The following is a 17,165-nucleotide window of genomic DNA, read 5'->3' on the forward strand; positions in this document are numbered from 1 at the left end:
TCAACCTGCTGGGCTCTGGTGATCCTTCCGCCTCAGCCTTCCGAGTAGCCAGAACTACAGACATGCGCTACCACGCCTGGCTGATTTTTTGATTTATTGCAAAGATGAGGTCTCGCTGCCCAGGCGGGTCACGAACCCGCGGGTTCAGGCAATTCACTCACCTCAGCCTCCCAAAGGCGCGAGATTACTGGTTGAGCCACCGAGCCCGGCCATGTAATTATCTTTATTGCAGTCTTTATTTCCTCATACAGCTTTGAGCACTATCAGTGTTTTTTTCATTTCACCCTACAGGACTTTCTTGAGTATTTTTTGCAAATCAGGTCTAGTAGTAACAAACTCCCTTAGCTTTTGTTTATCTGGGAATGTTATAATTTCCCCCTCACTTTTCAAGTATGGTTTTGCCAAATATAGGGGTTTTGATTGACAGCTTATTTTTCTTTTAGCACTTTGGATAAATTGGCTTATTGCCTTCTAGACTTTATAATTTCTGCAGAGAAATCTGCTGACAATCTTAGTGAGAATTTCTTGCATGATAGGAGTTACTTCTCTCTCATTGCCTTCGATTCTCTCTTTCTTTGACTTTTCAAAGTATGAATATAATGTACCTCTGTATTGTTCTCTTTGAGTTCATCTCAGAGTTTATTGATCTCCTTGGATATTTATAGTCATGTGTTATGTGCAAACTGAGTAATTTTTATCCGTTACCCTTTCAAATATAGAAAGAGTCTTTCAAAGACACACTTAAAACCTGTGTGGCCTGCCAGTAGGCCTCAGAATAAGGTTCAAGCTCTGGAGTTTGTGAGAAGGCATAGTAACAGCTCATCTTTATTAAATACTTGCTGCATGCTAGGTCTTGTTTTACGTACCTTACATTTTGACCTGACTGAATCCTCACAACAATTCTATGAAGTCTCATTTGAGGGAAGAGGAGCCTAAGGTATAGAGAGGTTAGATTGTTTGTCAAGGACCATATAGTTTGTAAGCAGATCTGGGGTGTGAACCCAGGATAGTTGATCCTATGGCCCACAGTCTTTGGAGCTTGACAAACATAGGTTTGACTCTTGATTACTCCCATTTTCTAGCCTGCATGAACTTAGGCAAGTTCCTTCAGCTCTCTGAATCTTACTCTCTTCATCTATGCATAGGGTTGCTTTGATGTCAATGAATCATTCCAGGGGTGTGTGTGTGTGCATGTATGTGTGTGTTAACTGTTGTTAGTTGAGGTCATGTGGTATCCAAGGTCCTTAACAGAGATAATGCATAAAAGAATCTATCCCTGGGTTCTGCCCCAGGGAACAAGTAGTTCCCTCCCCTTCAAGCTTACCCTTGCCCAATACATATTCCTGCAAGTCTCCTCCCTGTATCTCCCGCCACAGCCTGCTCCTAAATGCCCCAGTGTGCATTAGAGAAAGTGCTCTGAACATGCCCTGGGATACTCCCCCCTGTGAGTAGAAGGTAAGCCAAGCTTTTCCCATGTCACATGGGAAGCTGACCTTGGGTTATACTCTCCAATTCTGTTCCCCTAGACACCTAATAGCTGTAGGATGTCAACTGTGTTGCCAGGCAATATGGCTATGTCAAAAAAGACCCCAGGTTTGTAAATGACATCTGAACTGAGAAGAACCACAAATGACAGTAAACACCTGATGGGGACACTAGGCTTTGGGCTTCCCTGAGTGTGTTGATTCTTGTAATGTGCATACTCCTTGTAAGAGTCCTGGGACTGTTAGTGGACATGGTGATTCTGTGGGTCATGAGAATTCTAAGACAAGATAGACCCACACACACACACCAATGTATATCTCATCTTCCTGCACCCGGCCGTTTTCTCAGAAGATGGGTTGCTGGCAGCTGTGAGGATGTTGCAGGCAACGCCTGGCACTGCCTTGCTGGCAAGCTCTGGCTCCTGCCCATATCCTCAGAGTAGACTGATGCTAACTGTGCCAGTAGTAGTCTCATGAGTCTGAATGTTTAGAACACCATGACTTCCTGCAGCATCTCTGCACCTTTGCATATACCATTTCTTCCTCTGCACTCACCTTCTGTCCCAGAGCATCTGTTGAAATTCTGCCCATTCCTCAACATCCAGTTTGAATGCCCTTCTCCAGGAACCTCCCTAAGCCCTCGGAGACTGAAATCTCTGCCTCCTCTGAGCCTCTTCAACACTGTTAGTGCCTTGCCCACTCTCTGCTTTGTATTATAAAGAACCTAAGATTTTTTAAAGATTAGTTATGTCAGCAACAACATTCATTAAGCATGTAACATATGTCAAACACTGCATACTACACACACACTTGCATTTAATCCTTTAAAAACTCTATACAACAGGCACTATCATAACTCCAACCTCACAGACAAGGAAATGAAGTGCACATGGTCAGTTATCATGGAGCTGGGATTCTCGCACCCAAGACCCCTGACTCCACCTCTAGGCGTGTTTCCTGAATGCACAGACCATATACCATGGAGCTCAGCACAAGACTTGGGAACATAGTATTATATGTACTTGATGAAATGTGTGTTGAATGAATGAAATGAATATAAGAAATGAGCCCAGCCATGTTGGTTCATTCTTATAATTCCTGCATTTTGAGAGGCTGAAGCAGGAGGATCATTTGAGGCAAGGAGTTTGAGACCAGCCTAGGCAACACAGTGAGATTCCGTCTCTACAAAAATAAAAATTAAAAATAGCTGGGCACGATGGCTCACGCCTATAATCCCAGCATTTTGGGAGTCAGAGGCGAGAGGACTGCCTGAACCCAGGGGTTCAAGACCAGCCTGGGCAACTTGGCATAACCTCGTCTCTATAATAAATCAGAAAAATTAGCCGGGCGTGGTGGCACATGCCTGTAGTTCCAGCTGCTTGGAAGGCTGAGGCAGAAGGATTGCCTGAGCCCAGCAGGTCGAGGCCACGGTGGCTGTGAGCATGCCACTGCATTCCAGCCTGGGCAACAGAGTGAGAGACTCCCACTCAAAAAAAAAAAAAAAGGCTGGGCGTGGTGGCTCACATTTATAATCCCAGCACTTTGGGAGGCCAAGGTGAGAGGATTGCCTGAGCCCACAGGTTCGAGACCAATCTGGGCAACTTGGCGAGACCTCATCTCTGCAATAAATCAAAACATTAGCTGAGCATGGTGGCTCATACCTGTAGTTTTCCAGCTACTTGGAAGATTGAGGTGGAAGGATCGATCGCCTGAGCCCAACAGGTCGAGGCTGCAGTGGCCAGTAGCGTGTTTACTGCCCTCCAGCCTGGTTGACAGATTGAGACTCCGGTTATAAAAAAAAAAAATAGGTGTAATGTTTCACACCTGTAATTCCATTACTGTGGGAGGCTGAGGTGAGAGGATTGCTGGAGCCCAGGAGTTCAAGACAAACCTGGGCAACATAGTGAGACCTCGTCTCTACAAAAAAAAAAAAAAAATCACACACACACAAATTAGCCAGGTGGTGGTAGGTGCCTACAGTTCCAACTACTGGGGAGGCTGAGGCAGAATTGCCTGAGCCCAGGAAGTCAAGGTTGTGGTGAGCCATGATCAGGCCTCCAGCCTGGGCAACAGAGTGAAACCCCAACTCAAAAAATGACATTAATAAAATAAATAAATAATAAATAAAGAGAGGAAAAGGACATAAGACAAGAAAGGGAGAGAGAAAACATACAAAGCATCCAGCTAATTTAAAAGTTGGTCAGCATCATTAATAAAACAAAAAGCAACAGATGCTGGTGAGGATGCGGAGAAAAAGGAACGCTTCTACACTGCTGGTGGGAATGCAAACTAGTGCAACCTCTTTAGAAGACAGTGTGACAATTTCTGAAAGAACTAGAAATTGAGCCAGGCTCGGTGGCTCAGCCTGTAATCCCGTGCCTTTGGGAGGCTGAGGTGAGTGGGTTCGAGACCTGCCTGGGCAGCAAGACCTCATCTCTACAATAAATCAAAAAATCAGCCGGGCGTGGTAGCGCACACCTGTAATTCCGACTTCTTGGAAGGCTGAGGTGGAAGGATCGCCGGAGCCCAGCAGGTCGAGGCTGCGGTGGCCGGGAGCGGCCACTGCACTCCAGTCTGGGTGACAGAGTGAGACTCCAACTCAAAAAAAAAGAACTAGAAATTGACCTTCCATAAGACCCAGCAATTCCTCTGTTGGGAATATACCCGGAGGAACTCAAATCATTCCACAAAAAAAGATACCTGCACACGCATGTTTGTTGCAGCTCTAGTCACAACAGCAAAAACATGGAACCAACCATGCTGCCCATCGAAGCTGGACTGGATTAAAAAATTTGGTACATATACACAATGGAATATTATGCAGCCATAAAGAAGGACAAATATATGGACTTCGCAGCAACTTGGATAAATTTACAGTCAATCATACTCAGTGATCTATCACAGAAACAAAGAACAGAGTACCATATGTTCTCACTCATAAGCCAACCTTGAACAATTATCATAATACTATAAGAAAGGGATTAGCAGTAGTGGGAAACTGCCAGGGGAGGGGGGTTGGGATTGGCAGTTGAAGGAAACTGCTAGGGGAGGGAGGGACACACCTCATCAACAAGGGTACCTGCATAATCAACATTTGTATACCTAACGCTGAATTGTACCCCCATCTTTAAAATTAAAAAAAATTAAAAAATAAAAGTTGGCAAGAATTGATAATTCTCATGAGAAACCAAACAAAGATCTTGCTCAATTCTGGGGAGTCACAAGGGCCACGACCAGAACTTCCTGCTTAGTAAACAACATTATCGATTTCTATTTGTTTTTCCCAGCTGGCTCTGGCATGCCTGCTCTGGCTAATGTCCAAATTCACTACTCAGTTCCACATTCTATCTCTCAATAAAGGAAATGGAAGGAAACAGATATGTACTGAGCATCTACTGTGTGCCACTATGTGAGTGAATTCATGGATTTCTCATGTACCTAACATGGAATGAATCATTAATCCTGTTTTACAGATGAGAAATCTGAGGCTCAGGAATGTGAACCGATTTACCTGTTGCTTGTAGGTTAGTAGTGCTCTAACTCAGTTTAGAGCCCCACACTTTCTTCCACATGTTGAAGCCTATGAGGGCGGCTGTGTCCAATTGCATAAATCGTGCACTGTACACTCCTAGGGAATGCCACTTGTGTTGAGATCTGTGCATGTGGGGGCCCTGCTTTTCCTCTCTGTAACGTTCCCTCTCATAACCCCCACCTACTCAATTAATCCATTGCTATGGTTTGGATATTTGTCCCCTCCAAATCTGATGCTGAAATGTGATACCCAACGTTGGAGGTGGAGTCTACTGGGAGGTGTCTGGGTTATGAGGGCAGATCCCTCATTAATGGGCTTGGGGCCAGTCTTGGGGGATTGAGCAAGTTCTGACTCTTAGTTCCTACCAGATATAGTTCTTAACAAGTCTGCACTTCTCTCTCTCTCCCTCCCTCCCTCCCTCCTCCCTTCCTCTCTCTCTCTCTCTCCCCCTCTCTCTCAGCCCCCCTTTTCCCCATCTCTTGCCATGTGGTGTCTGTCTGTCCCCCCCACCTTCCATCATGAGTGGAAGCTTCCAGAAGCCCTCACCATACGCTGATATCATGTTTCTTGTACAGCCTACATGTCCCTGTCCCCTTCCTAGCCAATAGCCCTGGAAGTGCTCCTTTCTCCCTGACTTTCTTATTTTTCCATATGCCCCCTAGTTTTCCTTGTTAACTTTCTGATCACCTAGTCATTTCCCCTCTCTTTATCCCTCCCAGGTCCAGGGAGCCTGATTGGACAGGGCAGGAAAAGGCTTAAGTCACACAAGAGTCAGACTCACAGGATCTCAGGATTGATAGGAGCCTTTGGCTGATCTGGATCATCCAAGCCCCGTGCCTGTCTTTATCAGTCAAGTGTGTGTCCCTCTGTAGCATCCCCACCAGGCTGGGGAGCCCCTGACCTCATGATGAACACATTCGTAGCCTGTGCCCTGACCAAGGTCACAGCCAGCCTGCCACTGCCTTCATATGCCCAGTTTTCTCCTGTGTGCCCTCGATTGCCCCAAAAACCAAGTGAGAGTGAGGACAGCTCCCGGCACCTGGCCCCATTACTGCAGCTGCAGCCCCTCAGGAGGGCCGGGCTGTCTTCCCTCTGGGAAACACGTGGCTGCCTGGAAAGCTCCTCTGGATTACACAACCTGGTACCTCAGATTCATCCTCAGAAGCCCAGAGCTGGGACATCTACAGGGCTGAGAGATCTGGGCCAACTTGCTTTTCTCCAGAAGTAAGGATGCAGAGAAAGAGCAGGTCACAGAGACAATTATATGACTCCAGCCCTCCAGCCTTGCCCTCACATTTGCACTCCTTGCTGACCTTGCCAGAAATGAACCACAGGGGGGATTGGGAAGAGCAAGCGTAGGTCACCACTCTGTTTTCTGTTCCCCAAGAGTGTGAGTAAGCTTTGCTCCAGAAACAGATCTGAAAGACGACTCAATATTGCCTAACCAAGCTGTGACCTCTCTTTACAGATGGAAACAGTGCAGCCCAAAGACCAAAGGGAACTGTTCCTCCCGAGGGACATTCTGGGAATCTTTCCACAGTCCTTGCTGCTAACAAGCCTGATCAAGCCATCAGCCAGTTGACCTCAAGCTCAGTTGACCAATGTCCAAACAATCCACCCACTGGGCCAGTCCGCTGCAGCCACAGCTCTCTGGGTGGCTGCTTGAGAACAAAAATCTGCTCCCAAATGGAGATGGGAGTTTAGAGAAACAAACAGTTGGGGAGGGGAAAGGACAGAGATTTCCTTTTCCCCAGTGTGTTGGGTCTCCCTCGAGGCAGGTCATGTCAGTCTCAGATGCCCAGGCTGCCTGGCCCAGCACCTCTACCACACGAGCCTCCCTGCCCAAGAATTCAAACATCTCTAGCAACAGGAAACTTACTACCTTTCAAAACAGCCCAACCATCTTCCTTCCCCATGGGTCTCACTCTGGGGCCACAGAGGGCCCCACTACCAAGGGAAGTCCCACAGGGATTGGGAGTTGGGGCCAGATACCCCTGGGTCTGCTGTCCTAAAGGATGACACCCGTGGGTACCCTTGGGTGCCCTGGTCTCAGTTGTCTCCCCACCACAGGCTCTCCCCCCCACACACAAGATTGTCAGGGTTCCATGTGTGCATGAGCTCAAGCCACTGTCAACCTTTTTAATAAAGCTAAAAATCTAGGAGCATCCGCCAACAAGAACCAACCAAAGGTGAGAAGACGCAGCATCTCTGTAATGACCATAAAAGTCAGTGAAAAAAGTGGACTCCATTTACTCACACTCTTTGGGGATTCCACTGCAAGGTTGAACAACGAGCCTTGAGAGTCTGGAGAAAGAAGATCTATAGGAGCAGAGAAGTGACATTCCCCACCACCACATTGATGACAAACAAGTGACTTTATCCTCCATTCTCCCGTTCAGAGAAAAATGTACCATGACACATACACACGTGGTCACACAAGATACAGAAAGAAGTCCTACTTCAGTAGAAGAGTAAAGGGACTTTGGATGAGACCAGCACAGTCACTGTGCCCCCCCACCCCCGCCACACACACACACACACACAGCCACCATGCATTTGGCTAGGTCTTGCCCAAAGTCATGCAACTAGCATTGAGCCCTGGTCTTTAGATTCCAAAGTCTGAGTTCTACCCCCAACACCTCTCTTGTCTTCAGCATCCAAAGGTAAACTCCAGCCCCAGTAACAACTAGGTTGGAGGGGGAATGCAGGAAAACATCCCCACCTTTAAGAAGACAGAAGGGCAAGGGTCCAGGAAATCCCCAAGAGTCCAGGAGGATGCAATCATTGGTACTCAGCCTGTGTGGGAGGCTTTGCTGCCAGAGTTGGGTCTCCCAGGGATTAATTCACTCATTCAACACATGATAATTCACCAAGCTATTCCCGAGGTTACAGTGGTGAGCAAGGCAAACACTGTCCCCCGCATCTTACATCCCAAGTGGGGAGAAAGGAAATAAACAAGAATCAAATACACCAATAATATAATTTTAGGTAGTGATAACTCTGGGAAAAACAAATCAAAGTAAGGGGCAGGGCTGCTACTGTGGACACGAGTGAGGACTGGGTGAGAGAAGGCTTCTCTGAGGTGACATTTGAGCAGAGATAAGCAGAAATGCCTTCTGGAAAGCATTGACCACAAACTGCTTCTCAAAAGTATCTCCTCTTTCCTCAACTGATTCCTCCAGCTCTTCCCTTCTCACTCCCAACAGCTGAGCTTTGTTGTACTTCCTAGAGAAAATGGAAGCCATCAGATAAGAAAACCCTAGAAATCAGCCGCCAGAACTGAAGAACCACCTGACTGTGCCCAGCCTCTCCGCCTGTGCCCCTGTTCCAGAAGAGGAGGGCGTGGAGCTGTCTAAGATCAAGGCCCTCTGGATTCCTCCCCTCCCCTCAGGTGCCTCACCCATCAATCAACCCTTCTCTTCTAAATTGCAGACCTCCCGCTTTCTGTGGGCTCTTTCCTAACCTCATTTAAAACACGTTCAAGTCTCTTCCACTTAAAACAAAACCTGCCTTTGGCTTCCTCCTCCAGCTATTTTACCCTATTTTCCTCCTACCCTCATAACCTGACTTCTCAAGAGTTGTGTCCAGTTTCCACTTCCTCCCACGTAGGCCCCACCTCTCTTGGTGCTGAGCCCAGTGGGCTGCCTGCTGCTGGGACAGTGTTGATTTCCCCTCTCTCTTGCACTCCGTCCTAGATGTCCTTCCACCCTCCCAACAACCTCTCTGGGCAGCTCCTCACCCATTCTTGGCTCCTCCAAATCTGTCCTTGGCCTGTTCCCTACCTGAGTTTTCTACCTACAGGCTTTCACTTACTCCTGTGGCATCCTGTGCCTGCCATCTACCTGCAAGTGATTTCTCCATAGACCGCTCATCCCAGCTTACCTTGCTCCTAAGGTCCAGAAACATAATCAACCCCCAGACCTCCCTGTATGGCATCCTCCAGGACCCTGAGACCCAGCATTTCCAAACTCATGCTCATACACACTCATAAGAATGGAGCTGCCACCCATTCCGATACTAGCCAAGAACATGGAATGTGGTTTTCTTCATGGTTTATAGCAACACCAAGGAGGATACCCTGTGGAGGGGGTCCCGCCCCTCACAGGCCCACCAAGTGACTTTTTCATTGGAATCAGCATACCAGGGCTAAAAGAGCCAGATGTAGCAACTTACTGGAGGAAACACCTACCATGGAATTCTCTAGAGGCCTGGACACTGACAGGTGCTGCCAGCCCCTGAATCTCCTCTTCCTGGATCTCAGAGGCCCACATTTCAAAATTAAGACGTAGAAACTTATTCCTCCTGTTTATAATTCAGTCTAGTGGTGCCTTGTCCCCTTTTTCCTAGTGCATGGAGGGGACCTCACTGGCACCCTCACATCTGAGTATACCTCCCTTTCCCTTGCCCACCATGCCAAGATCAGGTTGGCTCTACCTCTCACTTCCTTCAACCCACTGGCTTGCTCCCCGACACCTGCCCAGCTCACCTCTACCCTGGTCTCCTAGCCTCTTATTTGCCAGTGATCCTTCTGAAACACAAGTCCAAGCTTGTCCCTCCCTTCCTTAAATCCCTTTAATGGTTTCCTATCGCTGTCAAAATAAAGAAAAGTCTTTTTGGCTCATTCCTGTAATCCCAACACTTAGGGAGGCTGATACAGGAGAATCGCTTTAGACCATGTGTTCAAGACTGGCCTGGGTAACATAACAAGACCTAATCTCTACCAAAAAATTTTTTAATTTAGCCAGGTTAGGTGGCGCTTGCCTGGAGTCCCAGCTACTTGGAAGACTGAGGTGGAAGCATCGCCTGAGCCCAAGAGGTCAAGACTGCAGTGAGTCATCATTGTACCACTGGACTCTAGCCTGGGTGATAGAGTGAGACTGTGAGACTGTGATTCAAGAAAGAAAAGAAAAACCAGCCAGGCATAGTGGTGCAAAGCCGGTAATCCCAGCACTTTGGGAGGCCGAGGCGAGAGGATTGCCTGAGTCCAGGGGTTGGAGACCAGCCTGGGCAGCTTGGTAAAACTTCATCTCTACAATAAATCAAAAATTAGCCAGGTATGGTGGCGGATGCTACTTGGAAGGCTGAGGCAGAAGGATCGCCTGAACATAGAAGGTCGAGGTTGCAGTGGACATGTGCATGCCACTGCACTCCAACCTGGGTGACAGAATAGACTCCTACTTGAAAAAAAAAAAAAGAAAAGCCTTTTGACCGAGCCTCAAGGATCTATGTGACCTCCCCCTGCCATTCTGTCCTCCAGAAATGCCTTTCCTCTCCATTCTGTCCTCCAGAAATGCCGAGCCACTAACACAGGCACATACTAGATCTCAAAAAACAATTTAGTTTCCTCAACTCACTGCCCTGTGTGCCTTTTGCATGGGCAGCACCTTCTGCCTTTCTTTCTGCACTTCACCAGGCTACTACTTCCAGATCTTCTAGGACATGCCTCAGCATCACCTTCTCAGATCTTCCTTGACTCCTCAGGCTGAGGGGGGCCCTCCTCTAGGCCCAAGGGCTTGGAACACGTGTGCTGTGTTAGCTGTATCCGCTCTGTGCTCTAGGGCAGCCTTTGTCTTACTTCTTCATCCTCGACCTCAGTGTAGAACCAGACCTTACATTGATCAGACAATGCTAATAGTTGGAAAAGAAGGGCCTGAACTAACTCCCAAAGACTGGGTTGATTGGGGAGGAAGGAAGCAAATGCCCCAGGGTGTTTTGCAGCAAGAACCCCTCTATAATAATTTAACACGTCACATTTATCTGCCCAGCAGTTTGCAAAGTACCTATACTGTACAAGTATCTCTTTCTACCTTTTTTTTTTTTTTTTTGAGTCAGAGTCTCACTCTGTTGCCCAGGCTGGAATGCAGTGGCACGTTCATGGCCACCGCAGCCTGAATCTGCTGGACTCGGGCAATCCTTCCACCTCAGCCTTCCAAGTAGCTGGAACTACAGGCGCATGCTATCAGGTCCAACTTATTTTTTTATTTACTGTAGAGACAAGGTCTCACCAAGTTACCCAGGCTGGTCTCGAACCCCTGAGTTCAGACAATCCTCTCACCATGGCCTCCCAAAGTGCTGGGATTACAGGCTTGAGTCACCACACCCAGCCCTTTTTGAACCCAATGATGATTATCTCCATTTTTTATTTTTTTAAGTCAGAGTCTCACTCTATTGCCCAAGCTGGAGTGCATGGCTCACCGTAGCCTCGACCTCTTGAGCTCAGCCGATCCTCCCTCCTCAGCCTCCTGAGTAACTGGGACTACATGTGCCACCATGTCTGACTAGTTGTTTGTTGGGATGAGGTCTTGCTATGTTTCCTAGGCTGGTTTTGAACTCCTGGGCTCAAGCAATCCCCCTGCCATATCCTCCCAAAGTGCTGAGGTTGCAGGTGTGAGTTACTGTGCCTAGCAGATCATTTCCATTTTACTGACAAGGAAACAGAAGAACAGAAGAGGTGAAGTGACTTACCTAACAGGGCACAGCAAAGGCCCATGATTAATGTTTGCTGAAGGAAAATGAGCCAGAGCCCCATCCTCACTATATAGGGCAAGGTCAAGGGCGCTGTCCCAGGGATGAGCAGGGCTTAAGAAGAGGCCTCTGTAGTCTCAGGGAATCACATGTCCTTGGGCTGGGAGCTGGCATTCTCCCCTCTACACATACATACACTGGATTTATCAAGCCCTTCCAGGGGTTTCAACCTTAGGTCAGTAATATGGCTGAGCGCCTACTATGTGCAGTTTTCTCCCTGTTCTCTGGAGTGGAATGAGAGGGCCTACTATGTGCAGCTTTCTCCCTGTTCTCTGGAGTGGAATGAGAGGGACCCTGGAAGAACAGGACATGCCCTTGCCTCAAGAAGACACAGTCTGAGAATTGAAGCAGATGCCACCAAGGCCTCCAGACTATAACTGGAGACCAAGAAGGGAGAAACAAATTAATCCTGATGGACAGCCCATCCTGCCTCCAGGTCCTTCCCCTACCAGTCCTCCTTCTTCCCTACCTACTCTCATTTTTGCTGGGTCTAAAAATCAAACTCACTATCTCTTTTTATGAATTGATCATGCCCTTAATTAAAATGCAGGAGTGTTCCTTCAGGGTCCAGCCTTGACTCTAAGACCCAAGCTTGACTCAATTCCTGAGCTACTATACAAACTTAGGTGAACACCTTGGTCCCTCTGAACCTAAATTTTCTCATCTTTATGTTAGAGAAAATGATCCCTGCTCTGCCCTCTCCTCATTTCTCAGGTTCAGGTGTGCATACAAACAAAAGCAGAGGGTGCCAAGCCCTGCAGGAATGCAGAGGTGTTGTGCTTGCGATGGTTCCCTGGAAACTTTTGTAATGCCCGAGTGGCCACACCTCCAACATTTGCCCGTTCTACCTGGTGCCAAGTAAAGGCCCTTCAGATAGTTGTGCTAGAGCCAAGAAGCCAGAGCTAGGCTGAGTTCCAGGCCCTCTGCACACTCCCAAGTTGGGCGTGAAAGCAGCTGAACTATGAATTTAAGTCTAAAAACCTCCCCAAGTGTTTTGGGTTGCAACCAGGTTTGAGAAACCAGGTAGAGATGCCAGAGATTAAAATTCAGACAGAGGCATAGTTCCTTCTCCAATCTCCTGAATCTGCTTTTCTTATTCTCAGTCTGGAACATTGCCTCTCTTCCTTCATTGATGCTAGAAATGAACTTGACCTCTAGACTTATTCTTGTCCCTACAGATAACCCTCTCCAGATGGCCTAGTAGCCTACAAGCCATCTGGACTCCCAAGCCCAGGATCAAACCCAGAGGGCAACCAGTTCTGACATGGGAGTGGGGGTACAAAGTCCCTGTCCTAAGAAAGCCCACTGGCCAAGGGTAAACCCAACTTTGATGGAGGCGGGTGGAAGTGGAGGGGTCATGAGAGGAAAGGGATGAAGGTCTCCTTAAATGCCTCTCATACCCTATTGGGGTCAGACTTCAACCCTCCCATAACCCCCCTAGGTACTTCGCAAAGCCTCTCCCAGGCCTTCTTGGTGGCTCTGCTTTTCCTTTCCTTCACTCTGTCTCCTCTGTGGATACCCCTCCCTACTCTCCAACACGCACTCTTGGTTCATTCGGTGATGCCTACTCTGTACCAGGCTTTGTGCTAGACCCTGAAGGTACAAGAATGAATCAGACCAGACCATCATTGTCCAGGGGTCTAGAGGAGAAAATGAACAAGTAAATGGAAGATGACAACCCAACAGGCCAAGTGCCGAGAAAAAAAAGAATGAGGTTGACCGGGCACAGTGGCTCACGCCTATAATCCCAGCACTTTGGGAGGCTGAGGTAGAAGGATCACCTGAGCCCAGCAGGTTGAGGCTGTGGTGGCCATGAGCATGCCACTGCCCTCCAGTCTGGGCAACAGAATGACACTCCAACTCAAAAAAAAAGCGAGAGAGAATGGGGCTGAAGCAGAATCCTTGGGGGACACTTTGTCAGCTTGGGGGCAGGGAAGGCTCTGGTGTCTGTTTTCCCCTCCACAGTAAACTCCTTAAAAGCCTAGGCCTGGGTCTGATTCATTTCCTGACCCACTCTTTCATTTCCTGGATGTCTTTGGGATTCCGGTAGGTCACTAGGCCATCCGGAGAGGGTTATCTGTAGGGGCAAGAATAAGTCTAGAGGCCAAGTTCATTTCTAGCATCAATGAAGGAAAAGAGGCAATGTCCCAGACTGAGGATAAAAAAAGGGAATTCGGGAGGTAGGAGAAGGAACTATGCCTGTCTCTGAGTCTTAATCTCTGACATCTCTACCTGGTTTCTCAAACCTGGCTGCAGATCAAAACACTTGGGGAGGTTTTTTAATTTAAACTCACAGTTCCAAACTGACCAATTAGAGTTTCCAGGGGCTGGAGGTCCAGGAATCTGCTTCCCCGGTTGATTCTAATTCCCTGCACTGTGTTTAGACACCTCTGGTCTAGAGTCCCGTGACAGTAGGGAACTAAGAGAGTGGGTGCTAAGGTGGTTCCCACCACCCTGAGGTTACAGGAAGATGAGTCATGGTCTGAACCTGAGAAGAGGCCATGGTTCCTGAGCTATGCATAGGTGTGGCAGGGAGAACCTTCCCACCTTTGGGGACACTAGCCTCTTGGACACTCTGTGAAGTCTCTCTTGTGACAGCACTCATCTCTACCTGTACTTGCATTTTCTGTCTTAGAAATGGAAATATTAGGCCAGGCATGGTGGCTCATGCCTGTAATCCCAGCACCTTGGGATTGCCTGAGCCCACAGGTGAAAGGATTGCCTGAGCCCACAGGTTCGAGACCAGCCTAGTAAAATTGGCGAGACCTCATCTCTACAATAAATAAATAAAAATTAGCTGGGTATGGTGGTACATACCAGTAGTTCCAGCTACTTATAAGTCTGAAGCAGAAGGATCACCTGAGCTCTAAAGAAAAGAAAAGAAGAAAGAAAAGAAAAGAAATGGAAATATTTACTCTGCACAGAACAAAAGATGCTGACTAAGCTCTAATTTTGCCTAATTCAATCTTATGATCTAGGGACTTTGGCTTCTCCCCTACACAACTGCTGAGATTTTTTTTTTTTTTTTTTTTTTGAGTTGGAGTCTCACTCTGTCACCCAGGCTGGAGTGCAGTGGCACACTGGTGGCCACTGCAGCCTCAACCTGCTGGGCTCAAGCGATCCTTCCACCTCAGGCTTCCAAGTAGCTGGAACTACAGGTAGGGACCACCACGCCCTGCTAATTTTTTGATTTATTGTAGTGATGAGGTCTCGCCAAGTTGCCCTCAAACCCATTTGCTCAGGCAGTCCTCTCACCTCAACCTCCCAAAGTGCTGGGATTATATGCGTGAGCCACCATGCCCTGCCACTGCCAAGACTTGAGCAGAGCCTTGTCTGAACTTTGGGTCTCAGAATGATAGGACAGAATCTGTGGCCTGCTTGGCCCGACTTTGAAGTGCCCCCCTTCTGAAGCCAGCTCAAAAGGCAAGAGTGAGGGGGAGATTCTGGTGGGAAATCTGAATGGGTGCCACGCCTCCCAGGACACCATCCCCCTGCTCAAATTTGAGGTCTCCCTCTACAACCCCCGGGTGATTAGGCCTGATTCTCTGAAGGAAAAGAGGCCATTTACTTTCTTCACCCCTTCCTCTCCCCTGATGTACCTCGAGAGTATGCCCAAAGAGCCAGTGGGTAGGAGGCCCTGGGAAGCTGTCCATGGCTCTGGCCAACTTCTGCTTCCGCAGCAACAGATGGATGAGCTTGAAGAAGCCTAAAACCAAGACCAGTCCAGAAGCCCACAGGCCCAGGCGGGAGAGGCTCAGGGAGAGAAACCCTGGCACCATGGCTGAAGTTGTAGCCACCCAGTCTCTGACCTGCCTCCAGCTGCTCCTGGATTCCTTTATACTCTTGGATCCAGGCACCCTGCCAGCTTCCACCCCCAGGCACTCCCTGCAGCCAGCAGCAGCCCAGGTTGGGATGAGTGCCAGAGAGTGGAGACAACAACCCCAAAAGTCATAGACAACAGAGGAGAGAGCCTAGCTGCTTTCTCCCAAAACAAGGCTGAAGAGAAACCTGGTAGTGGGTTCCAAAGAAACCAGGCAATGGACATTCCACCCTGGTTCCTTGGAGGAGCAGACAGACAGCAATTCTTGGTGTAATCATCAGCAAAATAACAACTGCCTTCTCATACAAGCCACTTGTATATTTTGAGCATTTTTATATGCTATCTCATTTAATCGAGACAATATGCAGGTCACAGGTACTCACTTTTTACTCCCATTTCCCAGATAATGATACTGAGGCTCAGCTTGCCTGTGCTTTCTTGCAAAATAGCTTCCACTGTCCCTTTCAATGTGAACTCTTGGGAAGGCTTGGGTTTATGCCAGGCTTGCAATACTTTGAGTTCTTTTATGTGAAGCACCTTCAGAGACGCAGTTCTAGAAAAGGGTCATCTCCACTCCTGAAACCACAGTACAAATTTGACACTTGGGAACACACACTATTATTTTCAGGGTGGTGAGGAGAGATTATTAAATTCAATCCCTGTGATTGCATGGAACCACTTAGGTCCAGCAAGAGCTAGGAAAATATCCAAAGTTGGAGAGCAAGGCAGTGGCAGCTCTCAATGCCCCAGCCCAGAGTTTTGTGAAACAACAAGCTTGGCCCAGACCCTTGCCTGGGGAGGATCCGCTGTTTCTCTCTCCAGTATTGAATTGTATGAATCAGGATCCCAGCAGGAAGCAGAATTCACTGCAGATGTTTGAGATGAAGAACGTGGATGCAGGGCTCCTTTCAGAGAGAGGGTCAGGCAGAGTTAAGAAATCAAACAAGGTACGATGTGGCATCCAGACACTAGCAACAGCAGGAAACCCATCAACATCCCTAGATTGAAGGAACAAGGGGAAGAAATTGTGTTCCTGGAGCCTGGTGGGAATTGTACTTAGGCGAAACAAGGATAGTGTCAGGAAGGGGTGCTGGAACAGGAAAGGAACAGAAAAGAAATGTACTAAGCCCTTTCCTCTTCCACCCTCCAGTCTCTTACTCGTGTCTCCCATTGGCTTAACCCAGAAGTGAGATAACAAGAGAGCCTGGGGGCATCAGTCTATGGCAGTCAGCCTCTCAGCAGAAAGAAGAGCAAAGACGGTCTGGCAAGGTAGTGGCAGGGGCAAACTAGCACCCAGGTAGACTTAGACCTCAGATCTCAGAACTCAGGTTGCTGGCACTGAGACAGAGAATGATAAAGTGTCAACAAGGCAGTGTCAATAAAGTATCTCTTCTGGCAGAGGAGACCAAGCCTCCTCCTCTGCTAGGGACATGTCTTATCCAGTCCTTCCCATACATAGATAACACAAGAAGATAATGCAATGAAAGGAACTCCAAAAGTGTCTTCTGCATTGGTCTGGCACACTTCCTGAAATTCCGTATTTGTGCTTCATTTTATTGGATCAAGACATGGAGTGGTTCATTGAAAATGCAAGTTACCCAGGTCAGAGAATAAGAGAATATGATGAGCTGGGTGTTAAACCCAAATTTCAGAATCCGAGAGACCAACAAAGAGCCAGCTCTGATGCAAACACACAAGGGTCTTTATTCAGGCTCGAGTCTGGGCTCACGCCCGAAGCAGCAGCTTCAGGGACGAGAGCCCCGATCCAGCATGGCAAGCAGTTTTTATACATCATTACAGAGGG

General features: G+C 48.0%; 1 protein-coding gene across 3 annotated transcripts in view; it reads right to left on the reverse strand.

Moving 5' to 3' along the window:
- Positions 1 to 15,396, reverse strand: part of LOC103259618 (cytochrome P450 4B1) — a 25,723-nt gene extending 10,327 nt beyond the window's left edge. Inside the window, exon 1 of one of the 3 annotated variants that reach the window (XM_008057280.1) lies at positions 15,141 to 15,396. In XM_008057280.1, the coding sequence (XP_008055471.1) occupies positions 15,141 to 15,320 (180 nt within the window). In that variant the 5' untranslated portion in view covers positions 15,321 to 15,396. The remainder of the gene's footprint in view (positions 1 to 15,140) is intronic. The other 2 variants (XM_021711929.1, XM_021711928.1) reach the window with 2 other exon arrangements.
- Between the last annotated feature and the right edge of the window lie 1,769 nt (positions 15,397 to 17,165).

The sequence above is a fragment of the Carlito syrichta genome, unplaced genomic scaffold (genome assembly GCF_000164805.1).
Source record: "Carlito syrichta isolate Samal-C Ts95f unplaced genomic scaffold, Tarsius_syrichta-2.0.1 Scaffold302919, whole genome shotgun sequence".
In the NCBI taxonomy this organism is placed as follows: domain Eukaryota; kingdom Metazoa; phylum Chordata; class Mammalia; order Primates; family Tarsiidae; genus Carlito; species Carlito syrichta.